Consider the following 24,758-nt stretch of genomic DNA (forward strand, 5'->3'; position numbering starts at 1 on the left):
GTGTAAGTTTATAGATCGGGCATACGAGCTCTCAGCTCTCTTCCGGGAGGGAAATAGCTGTCGATCACGAGTCCAATACGTGATACAAAAGACCAAGGTGAATCACACACACACACACATGTGAACGTGTACACATATAAGCACACACGACGATATCTCCCCTTCCCGTAAAATACAAGTATATAAACACACACACACACACACACACACACACACACACACACACACACACATATGTGAACGTGTACACATATAAGCACACACGACGATATCTCCCCTTCCCGTGAAATACAAGTATATAAATACACGCACACACATACACACACACATGTGAACGTGTACACATAAAAGTACAGACGACGATATCTCCCCTTCCCGTAAAATACAAGTATATAAGTACACACACACATACATACATACATACACACACACACACGCACACACACACACACATGTGAACGTGTACACAAGCACACACGACGATATGTCCCCTTCCTGTAAAATACAAGTATATAAATACACGCACACACACACACACACACACACACACACACACACACACACACACACACACACACACACACACACACACACACACACACACACACACACACACACACACACACACACACACACACACACACACACACTGATAATAGCAATGAGCTAGAGAGAGAGAGGGAGATATAACGGGGGGGGGGAATATAATAGTTCCAGTCTTCCTTAGAGTTTCACAGTTTTCTTCAGTGTTTCACAAAGAGAAAACGGAAGCAGCCAGATGACGTCAGAAGCAGCGCAGAACGCCTCAAACGGTTAGACCTGGTGTATATAGACCTTGACCACCACTATGCCAACTCCCATTACAACCACGAAACCCAAAAACACACAAATCTTCCTTTTCGGAGGTTAAAACCGTCCCACGTGGTAAATTAACCACGTGGGAGAGGATCCCCCCCCCGAGGTAATCTCCACCCCCGGGGGTGACGTCACGCAGCCACCTTTACCTTACGTGCAAGGACATCTAGGGAGGCTGAATGAGGAACATGAAGACATTCAACATGTATTACTGGCACACACACATACGCACATAAGTGCACACACACATACATTCACACACAGGTGCACAAACACATACATACATACATACATACACACGCCTTCCGTCACTCTCTCAAGAATTTTCTTGATGTACTCCAACAGCTTCACCTCTGCAGTTCTCACGACTCAATACATCTCCATTCCTCTTATACAACTTAACTATTTTACTTTTCCTTTAATCATTTCTATTTCTACTTCAGATTTCCCTCCTGCCTTAATATTCTTTCTCTTCTTTGTAGCTTTAACCATTTCCCCTCTATTGATATTAGATATTGGCCTTTCCACTGGTAATGTTTCACACAGTTCTTCATAATCGTTTTCCATCTTTAACAGATTCGAGAAATATCTCGGGTAAGACTTGTGAATATATTATTAAAAAAAAGTGACTCGATAGTTCCAGGTCATCAGTATTAGCAGAAAAATATAGTTTATTTTATACTAGAGATAGTTAACGCTATTCACCGATTTTATATTGAACAAACGATTTGACAGATTTATGCCATAATGTCGACAACACGAAACCGCCTGAAATTTCTAAGCCTTTGCGTTCTGTATTTCTTTTCGTTCAGATTCACCCCACACCAAAAAGGTATTAGTAGAAATATATAATTCATTTTACACTAGAAATGCTCAACGCTATTCACCGGATTTATATTGAACAGAGGAGTTGATCATTTTATGCCATAATGTCGACAATACAAAACCGCCTGCAATCCAAAATCCTTTGCGTTCTGTATATATGTTGTCATTAAAATTTACCCCATATTATGCATGTATCATCAGAAAATCATGATATATCTTATGCTAGAGAAACTTAACGCTATTCACCGAGTTTATATTAAACAGACGAATTTGTAAATTCATACAATAATGTCGACAATACGAAACCACCTGGAATTCCAAATCCTTTACTTTCTATATTTTCGTTATCATTAAAATCCATCCCACGCCATCCCTTAACAACGAAATAATTATTAATGCTTTTATTTAATGCTCACAGATGTGCTGATGGATATTTTACCGACCCGACCAGCCCAGGTGGGGCTCCTTGCAGTGTTGCCAGATTGTTTTTTTTTACGCCAGATTTTGCCATTCTGGCTTATTTTAAAGCCGTTTGGCGTGCGAAAATATATTTAGCATTTTGGCTTTTTTCTTGGCTTATTCTGAATTAGCTTTGGGCAGTAATTTGTTTGTTTTTTATACATTTTTTTTTAAAAGACAAGACTTTTTCATGTGGTCTTTTTATGCATATTTACTTTGTTTTGGTTACTTTCCCCAATTTACTTGGCTATAAACATTTTTCCTTCTTTGGTGAACCGTGTTGACCAAAGTTATTGCGATGAAGCTTTGAATTTAGCACAATTACAGTGACCATAAATATAGTTTGCGGTTACACGCGTTTGGGTGTATTAGAGTGGTATTTAGTTAAATATTTGCAAAATCTATAATAAATTGAAATTATAATAATAAATGATAATAAGTTGAGTATATGATTGTTACTTAAATTGACAGCCATTTTTAATAAGCCGAGCGGGACTGACGTTGTAATTACGGATCTGGTTAAGGTTAGTTTTCTTGTGCTTATTTTCGTTGCAACAGTTGGTACTTGGATTGCACAATGCCTTTAACGTGATAGAAATATATGTGTTATTGCGAAGATACCAATATATCAGTATTTCTGCATTGCAAGCAGTGTACATGCTTCAAATTGGTGATTCGAGTTTAATTTTTAGTTGGTCTGCAATCTTGAAAGTCATTCATTGTGATTGTTGAGATTTTGTACATGGGATTAGAAAACTATATGTGAAATGTTCTCTTTAGTATTGTAGGATACTTTATAGATTCTGTGATACTGATTCTTTTTTGTGGTTTATATAGATACTTAAGCAACCTAGCCATGTCATCGAAGAAATGGAAAACTCCTTATGATAGTAATAGCCAGGGAATATAATAACAGTAACTGCGAGAAAACCTTCGTGTGGCTTAAAAAGGCTAGTGATCATGGTACTGAAGCAGCATACATACTCACTGCAAATTATGTCACTGTAACATTTCTTCAGGACTGAGTAATTTGCAAAACCATGGTACATTTTCCTTCTCTTGTTAAAGAAGATGGTCTTGAAGAGTTGGAGGATCAGTGAAAAGTCCTGTTGTACTCAAAAGAAAGTTTGCAGAGCCGGTTAGTTCTAGTCCAACTTCCTTCTGGCATCATGAGTTGCTGGAAGTTAAAGATGGTAATAATTATATGATGAAATTTGAACTGTTTTCTAAATTCATGACTGGCCTGCTTGTACTTCCACACTCATCTGCTTGTGTTGAGAGAATATTCTCTCGGGTGAATATGATCAAAACAAAGCAAGCAAATAGACTTCAAGTCTGTGCAATTGCAGACAGAGTCGGTGTTGGCAAAACAAGCAGTGAGTAGCTCGTCAAGGTGTGCCATGTTGTGAGTGGACACCTTACTTCACCTGAACTCGTCAACAATTTGAAAAGTGGCATGTGTCACAAACGGTATACAGAAAAGAAAAAAAAAGCGACAGAGTGAAGAAGCAACTTTACATTCATGGGAGCCTGGTGATGACAGTGAGGGATGTGGTGATCCACTGCAAGTCTACCTACATTGATTGCACCATTACAGGCAGTGCTAATTAGTTTGATGTATACAGTTTTCTAACTTCAAAATATTTTCATACGTATGTTGTGTAATATAATTCAAATCTATTTTTTTTTATTTTCAATATATTAGTTGTTGGCAAGCTGTCTAGGATTTTTTAATTTTCCAGAGTGGCAACACTGCTTGTCAGTGCAATGAAACCCTTGTTCGGGGTGAGACGGGCACTCCTGCGTGTGACAGCCTTACTGGTCGGTGTTTGGCTTGTACCGGGAACACAGCTGGTTGGCATTGCCATTTATGCAAACCAGACCATTATTTAGGGGGACCCAGAGAAGTAAGTAGAAATAGATTGGATTATTAAAATCTGAATAAAGAAATATTTTTTGTTGTCGCCATGACGCTAGTATGTGACTGCATGTACCTGTTACCTGTATGTATGTAGCCTTCTTCTGGCCTAAATCTCCCTAAAAGAAGGGACTCCATAGGCCACACCACTGATGTCAACTCAACATTTGTAGTTGTTCTTGATGGTTTTTGTCTGCAAATCGTAGCATTCACTCAGCAGAGAGGCGTGTTTTCAATCTCTTTTTTAAATCACTGATATTATCACACTGCTTGACACAGGTTGATAGCTTGTTAAACAGTCGAGGGGCACAGTTTTGAAAGGCTCTATGTCCGATTTCTTGATATTATCTTGGTTCATTAAACCGACAGTGTACAGTGTTATGTCGCAGAATAACTTGAGACATTGTGTAGTAATCTTCTAGGAGGGTCTCACTAATTGCCGAACAAACCGAGAAAAGCCGAACAAAACAACAAAACCCAAACAAGGACAGGTTTTGCTCAAATGCCTACTTCTATATATATATGGTTGCATTATTTGAACTATTTTCTTTAAAATGTGTGATTTCCATGTAATATGATCAAAGAGAACTTACGTTTTTATCCTCTGCAATTTTACCGACCCCAGCTACGATTCGTCCAAGGTCTAAATATACAGGTCAGACCGTTTGAATTCTGCGCAGCTTCTGACGTCATTAGGCTGGGTCCGTTTTCTCTTTGTGAAACACTGAAGAAAACTGTGAAACGCCAAGGAAGACAGGAACTATAATATTTTATATTATATATATATATATACATATATATGTATATATATATATATATATATATATATATATATATATATATATATATATATATATATATATATATATATATATATGAGAGGGAGGGTGGGAAGGGTGTGGAGTGTATCTAGGGATGAAATGGGTGGGAGTGTTTTTATGCCTTTCCCTTTTTGGCTACCTCCCTTGAAAGGGGGAAAAAGCCTTGGTATATGTATGTATGTATGTATGTATATATATATATATTATATATCATATATATTATATATTCATATATATAGACAGGAACTATAAGGGTGGTGGGCAGGGTGCAGGGATGACCCGTCATCCAGGAGGTGCTCAGATGAGAGGGAGGGTGGGAGGGGTGTGGAGTGTATTTAGGGATGAAATGGGTGGGAGTGTTTTTATGCCTTTCCCTTTTTGGCTACCTCCCTTGGAAGGGGGAAAAAGCCTTGGTACATGTATGTATGTATATATTTATATATATATTTTATATAATATTTGTCAGAATATAACTAATTGCGTGGAGCGGTGCGAGCGAAGGCAACAACCTACCCGAACGACGGACCAGCTTCAACTGACAGTTATAGGACCCGCGAATCCCACTTTGAACAGCCAGGTGACGTTCACGGGCCCGCTGCGCCAACTCTCTTGAAATTCGGTCGGAAGTGGTTAGACCTGTTATTCCTTAGATCTTGGATTCGTCCAGCCCGCCATCTATGATCACTGGTGGTATGGATCAAACTACACTCTTTTAAGTTTCTTACTTTTGTGTTATTAGTGTGATAGACTGCATATAGTTGAATTATTTAAACTCTTTTCTTTAAAATGTGTGATTTTCATGTAATTTAACACAACAGTAAGAAACTTAAGAGTGTAGTTTGATCTATACCACCAGTGATCATAGACGGCGGGCTGGACGAATTGTAGTTGTGTTCGGTATTTTTGCAGAGGATAAAAACGTAAGTTCTCTTTGATCATATTACATGGAAATCACACATTTTAAAGAAAATAATTCAAATAATGCAATCATATATATATATAGAAGTATGCATTTGAGCAAAACCCGTCCTTGTTTGGGTTTTGTTGTTTTGTTCGGCTTTTCTGGGTTTGTTCAGTTTGTTCGGCAATTAGTGAGACCGTTTAAGTACATTAGTGTACCTTTTTTTTTTGTGCTTGGAATGTGAGTACACATATTTTGTATTCTATTCTAGCTTTTATTGGGAGCCAGTGTAATTCAATTAATGTGGGAGTAATTCTTTCTCAACGAGAAATATTTTTTATCAAACATGCAGCTCTTTTCATTATCATTTGCAGTTTCTTCAGCAGGTAGTTTGGCAGGCCGTTATAAAAAAAAAATTGCAGTAGTCTAACCTACTGATATCATGATTGTGAATTGTTTTTTTCATCAAATCTATGTCAAGGTATTTTCTAACAAAGGATAAGTTTTTCAAATGGTAGTTTGCAACTTTCACTATATTATTTACTTGCTCACAGAAATCTAAGTTTTTATCCGTTATAATAATCCCCAAGTCTTTCACTTTGTTGTTAAGTGACATGTATGTGTCAAGAGCTTTGAAACTTGTAAGGTCATAGCAAACTAGATCATTATGTTTTCCGATTACCATACACTCATTCTTGTCCTAATTAAGTTTCAATTTCTTTGAGTTCATCCAACTTTTCACTTCACTTATTATTTCATTCAATTTAATTTCAGCTTGGACAATGTTTGTTAATGTTAGATAAAACTGTGTGTCATCAGCATAAAGCTTAAAGTCAATTTCATGATTTCTTAGTATCTGTGCAAGGCCGATTGTGTAAATACAAAAAAGAATTGGACCCAATACACTACCTTGAGGTACCCCCTCTATGTAGCGTTCTTATTTCCGAAAAGGTACCACCAAATTGCACTCGATAAGTTCTGTTTCTAAGATAACTCTCCAGGTATTCCAAAGCTTCATTAACTATTCCAATGTTATGACGCTCTTGTATTCATAGATTATGTTCAACAGTGTCGAAAGCTGCACTTAGATCTAACAAAATTAAAATGCTACATTTACCTTCGTCCATGTTTACCAACCTATTATTTACCACGGCACATAAGGTTGTTTTTAGTTGAGTATAGTCTTCTATATGCTGACTGATTGTCAGGAAAAATATTGATGGCCAACAAGTGTTCCATTAACTGTTCAAGGATTACTTTCTCAAACACTTTTGATAAAAATGTTAGGTTAGATACAGGTCTATATGAAGTCAAAGATTGTGGATCTTTATTGGCTTTAACTATTGGCTTCACTGTGGCATCAGGAAAAACCCTAGTGGCAATACTAGTATTCACCAACTCGGTCACTACCCCCCATGCCAGTTTATCAAGATTCCCACCGGTGAAAATTTTCCTGAAGGGAATCGGATCGTTATCACAGAACGTTGGATTTGCTCTAAGTATGATAGATTTAATCTTTGGTATGTCTTTTTGCTGAAAACATTCTAATCTCTCTTGATCGTCTGGTATAATTACTATTAGGTATTCTGTAGTCATTGGTAGAAAAACCTCTTATTGCATTCTCAATTATCTCTTCAAAGAAGTTCAGAAACATTTGGGCCACTACTTCATCAGAATATCCCTCCGGCATCTTTTTCTGTTTATTGTTGCCAGTTCAACTGCTTAATATATTATAGAGCAATCTAATATCGGATCCGGCTTCACTGGTTTTACCTCTATATTATTCATGTTTTCGTCGAACAATAACTTTTTTTCATGCTGTTTTGCTTCAATGTAGGCTAGTCTAGTTTCATTTGTCTGATCTCTGCACCATTTTCTTTCCTTTTCTTTTTTTCTCGTTTTCTGCTTTAGTATTAAGCCCATTAAACCCTGGTGAATCATCTTTAATGGTCATTTCCTTTTCAAGTATAGGGCATTGAGAGTTGTATAATTGTTTTATGGTGCTATTAAAAAATGTTTGTCAAACTAATTTTACAATTTGTATATAACTTTTCATGGACACAACTTTCTAGTTTTTTCTTAGTGAGAATGTCAATTAGAGTAATAATGAAGACCTTAGGGTTTAGATTAGTCAATGGTCTGAACATTGTTTTCTACTTTCGTTTTAAGTCTCTACTGAATGGAAGCTTAAATTGCACAAGTTTATCAACAGGCGACACATCACAAACTTCACCAACCTCCATCTCCATAATCAAGTCTCTATCCAAAGCACAGAAAACAAAGTCTAGAGTATGTCCACTTATTGAGGTCATACCATTACCTTTATTAGTTAAATTAAAAGAAGACATCATCTCCAAAAACGTGACTGTTGATGCAATGTTGTCATCAACCCAGATATTGAAGTCTTCACAATTAACAATTTCTGTACTGATCATATTAACTGTCTCTAAAAACTGGCGTAAATCAATAAATAGGTTAACATTGGTCTGCGGTGGTCTATATACAACCACAAAAGAACACTTTTCTGCTCCTGTCTCACACGTCATGTACATGCCTTCATATCTATATTGTGTTTCAATTTATTTAAAAACAAATTTTTTTTAAAGGTATTTCTTAAAAATAGACCAACTCCTCCAGCTCTTCTTATATCCCTAGAAACATGAACAAAGTTATAAGAGTCAGGAGTCGTTTCTTTTATTTTCACATTTTCACCAACACTTAACCAAGTTTTAGTTAGCGCTAATATATCAAGATCATTATCCTTCAATAAGTTATATATTTCAAATGTTTTGTTGCCAACTGATTGTATGTTTAACAATCCACACTTAACACTACTATTCAGTCTAACAACAGCCATCACCTGTTAAATTACATATCCTACTTATTTCAGATTGGTAGACAGGGCAGTTAATGGTCATTAACACTGAGATATTTCAGTTTTCTTGTATCTGACACAGTTAATACATTTCTCAATGGTAGCTGTACAGTCTTTGGATGCATGATTACCCGCACATTTAAAGCAAACGGGATCATCATCATTACCATTCTTAGCCTGACATTTATCAATCTTATGGTTGAACCTTTGGCAATAGTAGTAAACCATTGGGTGATACCTATCTCGAACAGTAAATCTCCCCCATTCCAGGAACACTCTATCGTCATTTTTGTTAATAAGTGCTCTTACTTCTGGGTTGCATCTCAATATGTGTTATTAGCCGCATGTTTATCAAGTAGATATTTTATTTTTTTCCTTACATTGTCAATGGAATTTAGATAGACATTTCTCTCTATTAGTGTATCAATGATATGATCCTTTTCTTCCACTTTATAGACATTGCAAATCATTATCGTTGGTTTCATTTTTTTTTAATGTACTTTATAGATACTTTGTTGACAACTCCCAATTTCTTTTCTGCTTCTATAAGTGTTGTTTTATCCTCAAAATTCAAAACGGTCTCCACGACCTGTAAAACAAGTCAGTAATGTGCACACCATTAAGTGCTCCAACCACATCTTTTTTCATTTCGCTGGATTTTTTCCCCATTTTCTTTTGCACTAACCACAAGCAAGTTTTTTTGTCTCCTTATCTCATTCCTTGATAACACTTGGCTCCATAATGGTGCTGAAGTCATGCCTACGGTAGTTTGGAGGTCAGCCGAGCCGGCTGCATGGGCGGTCGACAGTTCAGCAACCAGGCTGTCATTCTCTCACTCCTGCCACCTCTCTCTTTATACCCACAACAACATTCTCCTCCACATCTTTCTTCACTTCTTTAACCTCCTTCTTTGCATCATCTACCACGGTAACTACCTCTTTCTTCATGTCTTCAATTTCAGACTTGATCACAGTTTCCATATCACCTTTCAACATCTGTGAGCTATTTGACAACTGTGCCTTTATATCATCCAACTTATTCATAATTAGATTGCCTGGGACAATACTTTCAAAACATGCGTCACATGCCCAGTTTATACTCGTAACATTGTCAGGATTGACACCTTTCAAACCTACACACTTCAAATGAGCCCTTTTCCTTGTAGGACATTTAGGGCAACCAATCCATTCCTGTTCCTTCCCCTTCGACTTGTTGCACTTATATGCTACGAGCACTCGCGGACACCCACCAGGGATAGCAGCGACATGACAGCGGTAGAGGGGTACGCCAAGCAAGCGTCCACCTCTTGCGACTGCCATTCCTCAGGTTAAACTCGATTAGTTTGCACAAAAGTCTAATTGGCTGATAATTACCATGATTGGATTTGTCACCCTTTTGAAACAAGGGTGCAGCATTTGCTATATATACATACATATATATATATATATATATATATATATATATATATATATATATATATATATATATATATATATATATGTATACATATATGTGTGTGTATTTGCACACTTCTTCCAGATGCAAAAAAAAAAAAAAAAATAGTAATAGAGACATTTTCTGATTGCTTCTTATACACTCATATACAAACGGTTTTTCCCCTTTACAAGGGAGGTAAACAAAAAAACAAAGGCATAAAATCCACTCCCACCCACTCCATCCCTACATACTCCACTCCCCTCCACCCTCTTCCCTCCCTCTTATCTTGGCACCTCATGGATGACGGATCATCCCTACATCTCGCCCACTGCCCTCCCTGGGTCAGAAGCAATGTCGCAAGACACAGCACATCCACAGCAACGCCACTTCATAAAATCGGCAAACCCCCCCCCCCTCTCCGTCCCCTCATGCAGAAAAAGAGATGGGGAGAAATCCCTTCAGGCTGCGTCAATTTATTTCTCCAGGAGGAACCAAGATAAGAGGGAGGGAAGTGGAGTATATGAGGGATGGGAGTGTTTTCTGTTTTTTTTTTTTTTATTTTTTTTTTATTTTTTTTTTTTTTTTTTTTTACTTGTAAGGGGGGAAAAGTCTTTCATGTACTGTATGTATATATACATAAGTAGGGCCCATAAAGTTGCCAGCTTCATCTTTATGCTTCATGACATTTGTAGATTTTTTTTTTTTTTTTTTTTTAACTGATTCGGGTTTGTATAAATTTCCTCTCGACAGATGGCAGCTGGGCACGGCATTGGTGACCTGGACGGAGACCTGAGTGAAGGTGGCTTGCAGAGCGTGGTGCTGAATGACACGGCGGCCCCGTTAGGATCCACACATCCCCCTCCCCTCCCCTGCCCCCATCCTCTGCTACCGATGACTCTGCCAATGTCGGATTAGGAGGCGGGGGAGGCCAGCCAGCTGGAGGGGTAGTGGGTCAACCGCCACCACCGCAACAGCAGCAGCAACAGCAGCAGCAAAGACCCAATTCAGTGCCACAGTACAATCCTGTACCTGCAGCTTCCTATGGTTCGCCAGGCAGCGCGGCGACCAGCCCAGGTGGGGTGCGGGGGGAGAGGAGCAGTGTATGGGGGGGGGGGGAATTACTAGTTTCGCTTTATGTACAGTGATGCATAAAAAAGTGTTTTTTTTTTAATCGCAAGTTTATTTATTTATTTTTTATTTTTTATTTAAATTTATTTATTTATTTTTCACTATTTTATTGATTTATCTATTTTTATTATTATTATTATTATTATTATTATATTTTTTTTTTTTTTTTTTTTTTTTGCTGTGTCTTGCGACACTGCTTCTGACCCAGGGCAGTGGACAAGGTGCAGGGATGACCCGTTATCCAGGAGGTGCTAAGATGAGAGGGAGGGTGGAGGGGTGTGGAGTGTATTCAGGGATGGAATGGGTGAGAATGATTTTATGCCTTTTCCTTTTTGGCTACCTCCCTTGTAAGGGGGGAAAAGCCTTGGTATGTGTATGTATGTATCTTTTACACATCCAAATTTGTTCAAGTATATGAAAACAGGTGTAAGTACTTGATTCATCCCTCCACATATGCGTATCTACCTTATCCAAAGAGACATCAGACACAGTATAAAAATAAACAAGTAAATGACCTTTTTAGTCCGGACTCAGATGCTGCAACAATATGGCTACCTTACAAAATTTACTCTAAGTATAATCTTCAAAGATTAAACACTCCAAATTCCTTGTCATGAATGGTTAAACATACACATAAAATAGGATATATAATAAGGTATGCACATATTAATCATGGTCTATGGGCCTGAAAAAAACACACGAAATATCCATGTTTTTTATATTAAAACATGTTTTTTTATATAAAAAACAGCAGTCTTTTTTATAAAAAAACACGAAAATATCCATGTTTTTTATATTAAAAACATGTTTTTTTATATAAAAAACAGCAGTCTTTTTTTTATATAAAAAAAAAGACAGCAGTCTTTTTTATTTAAAAAAAACAGCAGTTTTCGTTATGAAAAAAAAAATATATATATATATATATATATATATTTTTTTTTTTTTTAGTTGCATCTACATGTGTATGTGTGAGGAGATGGGAGACCAGGAGAGAAGTTTTGAAGAATTTTTCGGAAGGTCTTAGTTTAGTAGCAGCTTGTCGCATTGCGCTGCGGATTTCCCCGAGATCAGAAGTTTGTTTGGACACCATAAGTGAAATGATATTTGATTTTTATTCGGAGTGCATGAAGCAAAGGAGGACACCTTTTGACTACCTCCCTTGTACGTATGCATGAAGTAAAGAGTGCAAAGAGGCAAGTTGAAGAGAGAGAGGAAAGGGTAAAGGTCAGCATAAGCTTGCTATAACAAACTCCCCCAATTGTGGAAAGCCTTGAATAGTAAACTCAGAAGTTTTAGGGAAAAAAATCTTGTTTCAAAGACACATACATACCTACATATACCAAGGCTTTTTCCCCCATACAAGGGAGGTAGCACTTGTTAAATTTGCACTTGATAATTTGTTAAAAGGCAGATTCCACTGAATATCAGTAACCTTTTTGATCACGTGTGGTTCTCAGTCTTGCTCTGTTTGATTGCATCGTTCCGTTGTAATCTCCTTTAGAAATACTGTAGTAAAAGAATTGGAGAACACTTGATTTTGTAAGGCAGCAGTTAGGGATGTAACAGACATGCTCCATGTAGTGAAGAACTAGAGTGTATTTGATGGGGCAGTAATACAAAGGATTTCAAAGGGGGAGCATGCCGACGACAGGAGACCTTTTGGTCCATATCTAGGTCGCATGCATAAAAAATCATAATGATAAATAAATGAATAAATAAAAACTATAATAATGTAAATAATAAATAAGATACATAAATAAATGCATAGGTATAGTTGAATAATAAACAAACAGGTAAATAGTACATAATCATAAATTGTCATATAACTAATAACAAATGAGAATGAAGCAAATAATAGTAAACAAACAGACAAATGATAACAAAACAAATAAAGAAATAATATAAAATAAATGATAATCATTCATACATTCTGTAAACTTTTCTAATTGGACTTTAGCTGAATTAGTTTGTTATATTGAGCTTGTACTGTAAATGGTACTTGTTAATGGAAGAGAAAGCTGTGAGGTGGAGATGGGCAGATTATTTCAAGGAGTTGCTAATTGTAGAGGAGGATAGAGGGAGCCAGGAGGTCTTTGATAGTAGCCATGGGAGATGATGATAGAGACTGACTGGGATAGGAAAGGAGAAAGCTCTTCTTAATTAAGGAGGAGGTACCGTAAATGACAGTGGAAGAGAATGAAAGCTCTAAGGCACCTGTACTGGGTGGGTGCTGTCTATAGTGTTTGCCAGAGGGTGGGATAGTAATAGTGAAGTGAATGGTGAGATTGTTCAGTGTGTGTCCAAGTGAAGGAGGGGTGACTAAGAGGCAAACTAGAATGAACGATTTTTTTTTTTTTTTTTTTTTTTCCACTTCCAAAGTTGCCCAGATATTAATATTGAATATATAAAAACAAGTGCAACTTTGGCAGTGTAAAAAAAAAAAAAAGATCCCAAGAAACTCAATTTTTTTTTTCTGCTACCCACACCACACTGCTTGTGTCAGTGGCTATGTGTTAAGACAGAAATGACTAAAAACTCATCGAAACCCTGATGCATCCAAGATTGGAATATGCATCGATGGTATGGTCCCCGCACAGAGTGAAGGACATAAGCAAGATCGAGAGAATACAAAGGGCAGCAATGACCAAACTGGTCCCCCCCCCCCAAGCATGGCAGATAAACTGTATACTCTCTCCCCCTCCATCCATTTATTAGAGAGGTTTACGGAGAAGATGAAGAACGTCCCCTCAGGCTGCGTTACTTCCTCGTCCATTGCCCATCCACGCGGAACTTTTGCACTCTCTCCTCTTTGCTCAACAGGCACTCCTCTTGCATCCCTTCACTTTTGATGGAACAACTTGTCTGATTTCTTTCCCCCTGTTATCTGCCTCACCTCCACACAACATAAGAATGGGGGAGACTGCAACAAGAGACCATAGAGCCTACACTAGGCAGTTCCATGTCCCTTCCCACCTGTCATCCCATCCATAAAGTTATTCAATTTCCTCTTGATGAGGATGATGATGATATGGTTTAACGTCACAAACCCCACCCCCTCCCCCCTATTGGGAGACTAGGATGGTGCCCCTTACAGTGAATTTTGTAGTGTGGAATTTAACAAAAATTTCCTCTTAAAACAATGAATAGTTTGAGCGCTTGCTACCTACGTTGTTACACAGTCCATTCCATTCGTTAATCACGCAGTTGGTGAACTGTTCTTGCCTATTTCCTTCTTAAACCCAAATTTGTCCAACTTGCACCCATTACTACCAGATCTGCCCTGTTGTCGTAATATGATGACCTTGCCTGTGTCGCCCTTGTTCAAACCATTGACCCGTTTGAATACCTCTATCAGATCCCCCGCACTCTTCGTCTCTCCAGAGTTGAAGTTAAGATGCCACGAAGAGTCAAATATTGCTGACGTTATCCATTTTTATTACGCGGATTGTACTCCATCTTGAACACGTCAGGCTTCCTCTCCTCCTCCTCCTCAATCAGATTCCACGTCTCTGCTCCCTCGTATGATTTTCTCGTCCCTGTACATCTCTTTGCCTTAATTTTCACCCAAATTTATTTTTAGTCTATCCTCTTAAGTTGGTTGCTTATATTTTAGTTGCTCACTTAATTGTATTTAGTGATTAATTTATTATTAATAATTTTTTATTTTGCTTGTCATGAATTATTTTATGATATTTGAAGACCTGCTAGAAACACCAGAAGATGTATGTATTGTAGGACAGAGTTTAAGGTATTCTGCCAGGTTATGCTTTGAAGCTCTGCTTTAGTAGGTAAGTTTGCTGGTGCTATATTATGAGGTCTTAAAAGTTGGTCATTATATTCTAAACAAAAAATACTTGTTGAATGTGCGCACTTTGAAAACCATGTGTATTTGTTATCATGGTTGCTTCTGTTATGTTCTTGCGTGTTTTATTCTGGGTTGCATTTGGTTATTCTGGTCATCTAGCGAGTATGGATCTCGAGCTTTTTCGGACGTGGGACCGTAATTCAATTCTTTTCACCTGTGTGACCTCAAATTTGGGAATATATTAATTCCTTTTCATTTTGGAATGTTAATATTTCAACAATTTTGACAACCCTATGAACCAGTTATTCGGCATTTGTTTATGATTGAAGAGTAATCTCGACTTTTAAAATCTATTCCCCGTGTGTCGTTGAGTCAGTAATTTAGGGATGTGAGTGACATCCATATGGATCAGAGTCACAGAAATCTTATATGATCAGAAACTAATACCCATTCAATCTTTTTTTTTTCTCTCTCTCTCTCTTTCCATTACCTGCTGTGCGAGAGCCATTGTTAGTGTTGAGGCCTTTAAGGTTGTATTGCCTTGTTGACCTGGTTGACATTTACAGACCATCTGGAGGCCTTTAACTGCTGATCTGGGACTCCTGGGCTCCCCGACATGTCACCCTCGGCCGCAACAAGGCTCTAGTCAAGATGAAACTTGCGAGGGGCAGGCATTGCTGCACCAACAGAGTAACCAAGTTCAAATGATCTTTGAGACTTACGTGTTATACCAGTGCATAGAAAAAATGTGAATTTATGTAAAGTTTCGAAGATTTGTTTAGGTTTGGGATTGAGGTTTGGATTTGGTGTTCCAGTTGCACAATCTGTCTTGACTCTGCTCTGCTTAGGTATGGACCCGCTTAGTCCGTCTGACGGAAGAGTGTGCATTCCCACCAGAGAAGGTGGGCATGTATGCTTTATTTTTTATTTTACGACTTTTTTTAGAGTTGCATTTCTTTTTTAGCCAAATTGGCTTATAAATTGACTTTTTTTATTTATTTAAATATTTGGTCAAGATTCAATGTTTATCTCCAAGCCATTGCATATCATGAGTCTTCAAAGTTAGCACATAAGTAGCTATGTAAGCACATGTGTGTGTTTGTGTGTATATATGTACACATGAGAAATCACATGAACTCGTGATTCTAGATATGTGGAAAAACCACCAAGGAAAATTATAAAATGATAACTGAGCGCTTTCATCTAGTTAGACAGCTTCATGGTATACACATTAATGCAAACATGTTTGCATTATCAATGTATGTAACATGAAGATGCCTAAATAGATGAAAGCCACTTGGTCATCATTTTATTATTTTCTTTGGTGTGGTTTTACCATATATATATATATATATATATATATATATATATATATATATATATATATATATATATATATACACACATACACACATATATATTTTTTCTGTCTTTTCTTATGTAGCTGATATAGAATGATTTGGGCTATAGGTACCTGGGAATATATATATATATATATATATATATTATATATACACATACACACATATATATTTTTTCTGTCTTTTCTTATGTAGCTGATATAGAATGATTTGGGCTATAGGTACCTGGGAATTAACAGTTGAATTAAAAAAAAAAAAAAATTGCAAGCCACATTTGATTTAGTAACATTGGTGCAGCACTAATGAGCATATATTCACTGAGGAGATGTGTAGCACTTTGTAGTTGTTATGCTTATGATTGATGCATTGTTTGTTAAAGTAGTTCTAGTTTATGCCAAGTTGTTTTGTTTTATTATGTGATATTAATGTTAAACAAGGGAAATTTCACCAGACATGATTTTTAGTGTGAAATAGCTGTGGGAGACTCCTGGTATTGTAGTGAAGGTTGAAAAATATTGTTTGGGGTACTGTGTCATTTGTTTTCAGTTGTGGTAAAGTGTCACATGCTACATTTGCTAAATATAGGAAGAAAAGAGGTTATTGGATTAATAGACTGTTTAGCTCAGGCGAACCATGAAATTTCGGACCTAAGAAAAACCAACTTGGATCTTACAAACGAGATTAAAGAAATGAAAAGGGATATAAATGAACTGAAGAATGATAATGAAAAGAAGAAAACTAATGATAATAACAATAGCAAAAATCTAAAGCAGGAGGTGAACAATAAATTACAAGAATTGACACAAAAGATAGAAGAGAACCTAGGTGGGGATAGTATCCAGGAAATTAAGAAGTGGAAGGAAAACATTGAAAGTAAGGAAATTGCTTTCAAAGAAATAGTCAAGCAGCAAATGCAGGATAATGCAAAAGACACAATCATACAAGTGATTAACGAAAAAGCAAATTGGGTCAGGGATACAGTAGATAGGAAAAAATGTATTGTGGTATATGGACTAAAGGAAAAACAAGGATTGGCGAGGTACATGAGGGAAAAAGAAGAAAAAGAGACAGCAGTAGAAATCCTAAATGAAATTCAGGGGGGAGACAGAGATTCAGGCATAGACCTGGAAGAGACTTATAGAATCGGTCGCTATACGAAGGATAGGAATCGACCTCTAAAGATAAAACTAAGGTTACAAATGGTAGTAGAAGACATATTTGAAAAAGTAGGCAACTTGGCAAAGAGTGAAAAGTACAATAAAATATGGATAAAAAGAGAAATGAGTACTGAGGAATTAGAAAAAGAAAGGGCACTAAGAGAAGAAGCAAAGGAAAAAAAACTTGATGAGAACGGAGACAGAATGCAAAGAATTCCAGTGGAGAGTAATAGACTTGAGATTAAGACAATGGCGCATCAAAACGAAATAACCAAGGACAGAAAAAACCAGGGAGAAGGAAGAAAATTAAAAGTGGCCTATACCAACATTGACGGACTAATTTCAGGACTGAACGAACTCAATGATTATCTATTAGAAGCAAAACCAGACATAATGGGAATTGTAGAGACTAAACTAAGAGGTGAAATACCATCCATAGTTATTGGACAAGGTCTATACAATTACTGGATAAAAAACAGGGACAAGAAACAGGGAGGGGAATCATGTTCTTGGCCAAGAAAGACCTAAAGGTGACAAAAATTGCAGAGGGCAAAGGTAATGTTGAACTGATCATGATAAAAGTCGAAGGCAAGAATATGAAAAGCAGAAAGTTTGTGGTGACCTATGTGCCTCCAAAAACGAATGCTTGGAAAGAAAACGAACATACAAAAATGCTAGAAGATACAAGAAATTCACTAAATGAGATACTAATGGGTAAGGGTAATCTGGTAATTATGGGGGACTTAAATTGCAAAGAAATTTGTTGGGACAGCATGACAGTGCAAGGAGGAGATGACTTGTGGGGCAATGTACTGCTGGACATGACCATGGAGTACACAATGACCCAATGGGTCCGTGAAAACACAAGGTACAGAAACAATGAAGAGCCATTGAAACTAGATCTAATATTTACAACAGAACCTGAAATAGTGGATAAAGTCCAGTACGAGACACCAATTGGAAAGAATGACCATGTACTCATCGAAACTGTACTAAAGGAAGAAATAGACATGGAGAGGAATGAAAAACATAGGAAAGGAAGATTGATGTACAACAAAACAGATTTTGCAAAACTAAAGACATTCTTCTGGAATGCAAACTGGGAAAAATTTTATAGGGAAGAGACAACAGTGGAAGAGAAATGGAATATATTGATGGATAATTACAATGAAGGGGTAAACAGGCATGTACCAAGACAAAAGCGAGAGAGTGAATACATTAAATGTTGGTTCAACAAAAGATGCAGTGAGGCAAAAGACAGAAGGGACAAAGCTTGGAAAAAGTGGAGAAAAGACAAAAAACAAAGCAAATGGCAAATTTATATAAACTGTAGAAATGAGTATGTTAATGTGAGAAGAGAGGAAAAAAGGAACCATGAGAAGGATATTATAGACAAATGCAAAGATCAACCCAAGCTATTCTATCGGTATGTGAATGGTAAACTTAAAACCAAACAGGAAATGGTGAAACTATGCCAAGGAAATATAGAATACACAGAAGATTTAGAGATGGCCGAAGTCATGAACAATCACTTTAAATCTGTCTTCACCAGAGAGAAAATACAAAATTGGGACATAGATAATAACAAGCAATCTCCCCACATGAGTGAGTTTACAACATCACTAAAAGAAATATCAGAACATCTATCAAGACTGGACGTCAGAAAATCACATGGCCCGGATGGTATTGCAAATTGGATTCTAAAGGAGTGCAAAGAAGAACTAACAGACAAAATACACATCTTAATAAACAGCTCACTCAAAGAAGGAAAGATACCCAAGGACTGGAAAAACGCTAACATTGTACCAATATATAAAGGAGGAAACAAGGAAGAACCCACCAACTATAGACCAGTATCACTAACAAGCACTATAGCCAAAATTTGTGAGAAAATAATCAAGAATAGATGGGTAAAACATCTGGAAGACAACAACATATTAAACCCAAGACAATTCGGGTTCAGACAAGGAAGAGCATGCACCACAAACTTAATATGCTTTTACTCAAGACTAATAGACATAGTGCAAGAAAGAAATGGAAGGGCTGATTGTGCATTCCTAGACTTGCAAAAAGCCTTTAACAAAGTACCACACAGAAAATTACTAAAAAAAACTGGAACACATAGGAGTATATAAGCCCCTTCCCGTATCTTCTTGTATGTACGGATACGATCTTCTGGTTTTCTTGATTTTATTGGTTAATCTTAAGAAGAGTTCACTGTAGATTTACACACATCTTTGCACAATGTTTCCAGTATTTATATTTTTACACACAGTTCGCAGTACACTACTTACACAGAGCACGTCTATCAGACCGACCACTCCGGGGCTAGAGCATCGACTTTTTGTTCGTCGGAAGTCCTGACACAGCAAAATAGGAGGTGCTGGTAGATGTTTTAACAAGATTTTTTAATAGGAATGTTTGGTTTCCCGCAAATAAACTATCATGTTCTTAATTACTAGCTATGTGTTATTTACAGTATATAATATTTCCAGGGGGGAAGGGTTCATTATTATTTGGTTGTCGTGTGTTTTGTGAGTTAGAGGTTGACTGCACTTATGAGTATGTTCGTGTGTGTGTGTGTATGGTTGCTTCTTGGTAGTGCTGGTCCCACGGGCACGAAGTGCTGAGTCGGCAACCGCCCAGTCAGCAAGATTGGGAGGATGCGCTTGGTGTCGTGAGTGAGTGAGTGGGGTGAGTGAGTGAGTGAGTGATATTACTCATCATGTATATGGTGGCGTATACAGGAGGAATACAAGGAAACCTACTAAAATGGATGGCGGACTTTCTGACTGGTAGAAAGATGAGAATAGTGCTCAGAGAAAAATATTCAGATTGGAAAGAGGTGATCAGTGGAGTACCGCAAGGATCTGTACTGGCACCAATATTGTTTGCTATCTATATGAATGACATGGACGAGGACGTGAACTGCTACATGAGCTTCTTTGCTGATGACGCCAAACTGTTAAGGAAAATAGAAACTGATGAGGACTGTGAAGCACTGCAAGAAGACCTAAATAGGGTATGGAACTGGAGTCAGAAATGGGAAGTGGACTTTAATACTAAGAAGTGTAGCATAATGGAGTTTGGAAAAAGCAAAAACAGAATATCAGGAAAATATACAATTGGAACCAAAGAAGTAAAGAACGTAGGATCCGAAAAAGATTTGGGTGTAATTATCACGAACGACTTATCCTATGATATACAGATTAACAAAATTGTCGGGGAGACTTACAACTTGCTAAGATCAATAAAAGTGGCATTTACATACTTGGACGAAGACATGATAAAAAAGATATTGGTTACATTGATAAGGCCTAGATTAGAGTATGCGGCAACATTGTGGTCCCCCAGTACCAAAAAGAATATAAAGAAAATAGAAAGAATCCAAAGAGCAGCTACAAAAATGGCACCTGCACTTGCAAACCTATCATACGAGGAGAGATTGGCTAAACTGGAATTACCGACACTGGAGCAAAGAAGAGAGGTGACCTATTGACCATCTACAGAATCATGAAAGGCACAGAGATACTTGATAGAGAGAACTTACTTAACTGGGACAAAAGAAACACAAGAGGACATGGTAAGAAAATAAAAAACATAGCTATAGAAGAGAACTGAAGAAAAACAGTTTTCCACATAGAGTTTTGGACACTTGGAACAAACTGGATAATGAAATAGTATGCACAAAAACCATTCATGAGTTTAAAAACAAACTAGACACAGCGAGATACAATGGCGGGACAAAACGAGCATAGCTCCCCTTCCCGCAAAATACAACTAGGTAAAATAGGGGTCTCACTAATTGCTGAACAAACCGAACAAAACCGAGAAAAGCCGAACAAAACAACAAAACCCAAACAAGGACGGGTTTTGCTCAAATGCACACTTATATATATATATATATGGTTGCATTATTTGAACTATTTTCTTTAAAATGTGTGGGTGGCATTTTTGGGAAAAGAATGATCTCTAATCATGACCGGGTATTTAAAAACGCCCCCCAAAAATGCCACCCAACAAATTTTCCTGCCAAACACAGTAAAAACATTCCAAAAATACAAAATTTGGCATTAAAAAAAGCCAATCTGGCAACCCTGATGCTCAGTGACGATCTGCATTCGCAGAACATAGATGGTAGGCTAGCGGTAAATTTGTAACCACAAATCGTAGCTGGGGTCGGTAATTTTGCAGAGGATAAAAACGTTACTTCACTTTGATCAAATTACATGAAATCACACGTTTTAAAGAAAATAGTTCAAATAATGCAACCATATGCTAATTTGTTACGGTATATGTAGCTGTGGTCGGTCATACTGCAGAGGCTAAAACATAACTTCTCTTTGGTCAAATTACATGAAAATCACACATTTTAAAGAAAAGAGTTTAAATAATTCAACTATATGCAGTCTATTACACTAATAACACAACAGTAAGAAATTTAAAAGTGTGTAGTTTGATCCATACCACCAGTGATCATAGACGGCGGGCTGGACGAGTCGTAGCTGGGGTCGGTAAAATTGCAGAGGATAAAAGCGTAAGTTCTCTTTGATCATATTACATGGAAATCACACATTTTAAAGAAAATAGTTCAAATAATGCAACCATATATATATAGAAGTGTGCATTTGAGCAAAACCCGTCCTTGTTTGGGTTTTGTGGTTTTGTTTGGCTTTTCTCGGTTTTGTTCGGCAATTAGTGAGACCGAAATATAGTACATATACATATAAATGTAATGGGATAATGTCAGGGAGGTAGGGTTTTTGAAAGGGAATAAAAAAATTAATTGATAAAGAGAATAGAAAAGTAATTGGTGGCTTTTGTTTTCAGTAGTGGTAAAATGTCACATGCTACATTTGCTAAATATAGTACTTATATATAAATATAATGGGATAATGTTGTTTTCAGGGAGGTAGTTTTTTTTTTAAGGGAATAAAAGGACTGTATTTGAAGGCTAAGAACACAGGGATGCACATTTTGTCCTTTTGTGTACACAGGGTATTTAGATAAAAACTTGCTTATTTGGACATTCAATGTGTACTAAACTATGTATCCAGGAAATCTGTATTTGGAAAAATTGGAAACTTCCAGTGCTCGGAACGAAAATGAAGTAGAGGTTCCCGCTGGTCTGCGGAAATTTCTGTCATTCATTTGTTTTGTTATTTTTGTTATTTTATTGTTTATTTTCATCTAAGTATTGGGGATTCTCTTAATTCTAGAGATTTTGAATATGTGATCCATGGCAAGAAAAAAAAGTCTAGACGAGATGTGCTGTAAGAACAACAGGAGTGCATTTTTCATGACACTGCACTCTAACTTAAAAGAGGAAATTAAAATAGTTGAATATGAAATGACAACAGTACAGTACACCCTCAATATAACAGATCTCAACATATCGGATATAATGGACAAAAAAATCTGACCGGACAAACCGTCGCTATAACGGATTTTCATCCACTATAGCGAGGGATCCTTGGTCATAACAGATCTTTGGACATGATGACAGGCCCCCTGTCCCCATACTGTCCATTATATCGGGGGTTTACTGTAATTTCTAATACCGGACAAACATCAGGATATAACGGAAAGCGTGTCACGATTCTTGGGGTTATTGTTTGTATTCTCATCAGCAGTCACGTCCCCAGTGCCTCTTATGTCGCCCGGAAGCGGAAGCGAGAACGGGTCTGCGGTGGTACGGCCCCCTCAGAGCAAGATGGACTCGATCAAGACGTGGTCCATAACCACGTACAAGTGCATGCGTCAGCCCACTCATCTCAGAGAAACTGGGCAAGAGCTCACGTACCGTTGACTCAGGTGAGGAAACGTCAGTTGCGGGTTCATTCGAGTCTGTACGGAAGCTTACATTTGGCTCGCTCGTCTTGGTACTCTTTGTCTAGATTCTCGCTTCCTTTCTGCCGATTCTTGGTCTTGCCGCACCAGTGACGGACAGGTGACGGCTCAGTAGGATGGGCGTCGGAGAGGGTAGTCTCCATACTACCCGTCTCCAGAATGTGGGTTCCATCTCAAGGAGCTCGTATTCTGACTGTATGTAGGCCAGCCAGCGGTGGGTGGGTGGGCAAACATTTCAGTGCTGCAAGGGATACATTCAGAAATCAATTATTTTAAAGGGTTGCATACTATCTTAAGTAAAATAATATTTGAAATGTCCAAATTATTATTATTATATATATTTTTACATTATTTTCATTGTTAATATTCTTCAGTAAAATGATATTTGAAATATTCAATATATATATATATATATATATATATATATATATATATATATGTATATATATATATATATATATATATATATATATGTGTGTGTGTATGTATATACATACATATATAATATATATATATATATATATATATATATATATATAGTATATATATTTGATTATTTTATTGTTAATTTTCTTAAGTAAAATAATATTTGAAATGTCCAAAATAATTTTTTTAGATTATTTTATTATTAATTAATATTCCTAAGTGAAATGATATTTGAAGTATCCGAAATAATTCTCTTATATTATTTTATTGTTAATATTCTTAACTGAAATAATATTTGAAATAAAGTTTTATATTATTTTATTCTTAAGTAAAATAATATTTGAAATGTCCAATATAATGTTTTTTATATCATTTTATTGTTAATTAATATTCTTAAGTAAAATGATATTTGAAATATCCAATATCTATTAGATTATTTTATTGTTAATTAGTATTCTTCTCTTTTCTTTTCTTTGTACCTCTCATCTGACTCCCTCGTCCTATTTTGTAACCAATCTGTGAAAGTTCGCTCAGTGGACAAGATGTAGGGATGACCTGTCATCCAGGAGGTGCCAAGATAAGAGGGAGGGTGGAGGGGAGTGGAGTGTATTAGGGATGGAGTGGGTGGGAATGGTTTTTATGCCTTTTTCTTTTTGGCTACCTCCCTTGTAAGGGGGAAAAAGCCTTTGGTATATGTATGTAATATTCTTAACCCATTATGATACACATTAAGTTCACGTTTAAAAAAAAAAATCAGTAGGTGTTTTTGATTGCTTTTGCATGCCATATTACAAAAATGGCCTTGTTTTTCACTCTTTCTTGTAAATAAAAAAAATTTCAAACGTGCCTTTTTCGATGATCTGAGCACAGGACAGGCCTTTTAGTGAAATATAGCCAAAATACAGAATTATTACATACCAAACTTTAATCTTACCTGAAA

General features: G+C 36.8%; 1 protein-coding gene across 1 annotated transcript; it reads left to right on the top strand.

Annotated features, from left to right (window-relative positions):
* The first annotated feature begins 10,171 nt into the window (after window positions 1-10,171).
* Window positions 10,172-23,705, top strand: LOC143022981 (uncharacterized). Its single transcript, XM_076181415.1, has 4 exons — window positions 10,172-11,165; window positions 15,591-15,714; window positions 15,840-15,926; window positions 23,188-23,705. The coding sequence occupies exons 1-4, from the start codon at window positions 11,133-11,135 to the stop codon at window positions 23,349-23,351; spliced, it is 408 nt and encodes a 135-aa protein (XP_076037530.1). The 5' UTR covers window positions 10,172-11,132; the 3' UTR covers window positions 23,352-23,705.
* The last annotated feature ends 1,053 nt before the right edge of the window (window positions 23,706-24,758 follow it).

The sequence above is a fragment of the Oratosquilla oratoria genome, unplaced genomic scaffold, assembly GCF_046742065.1.
Source record: "Oratosquilla oratoria isolate Oo_2021 unplaced genomic scaffold, ASM4674206v1 SCAFFOLD256, whole genome shotgun sequence".
NCBI classification, from domain to species: domain Eukaryota; kingdom Metazoa; phylum Arthropoda; class Malacostraca; order Stomatopoda; family Squillidae; genus Oratosquilla; species Oratosquilla oratoria.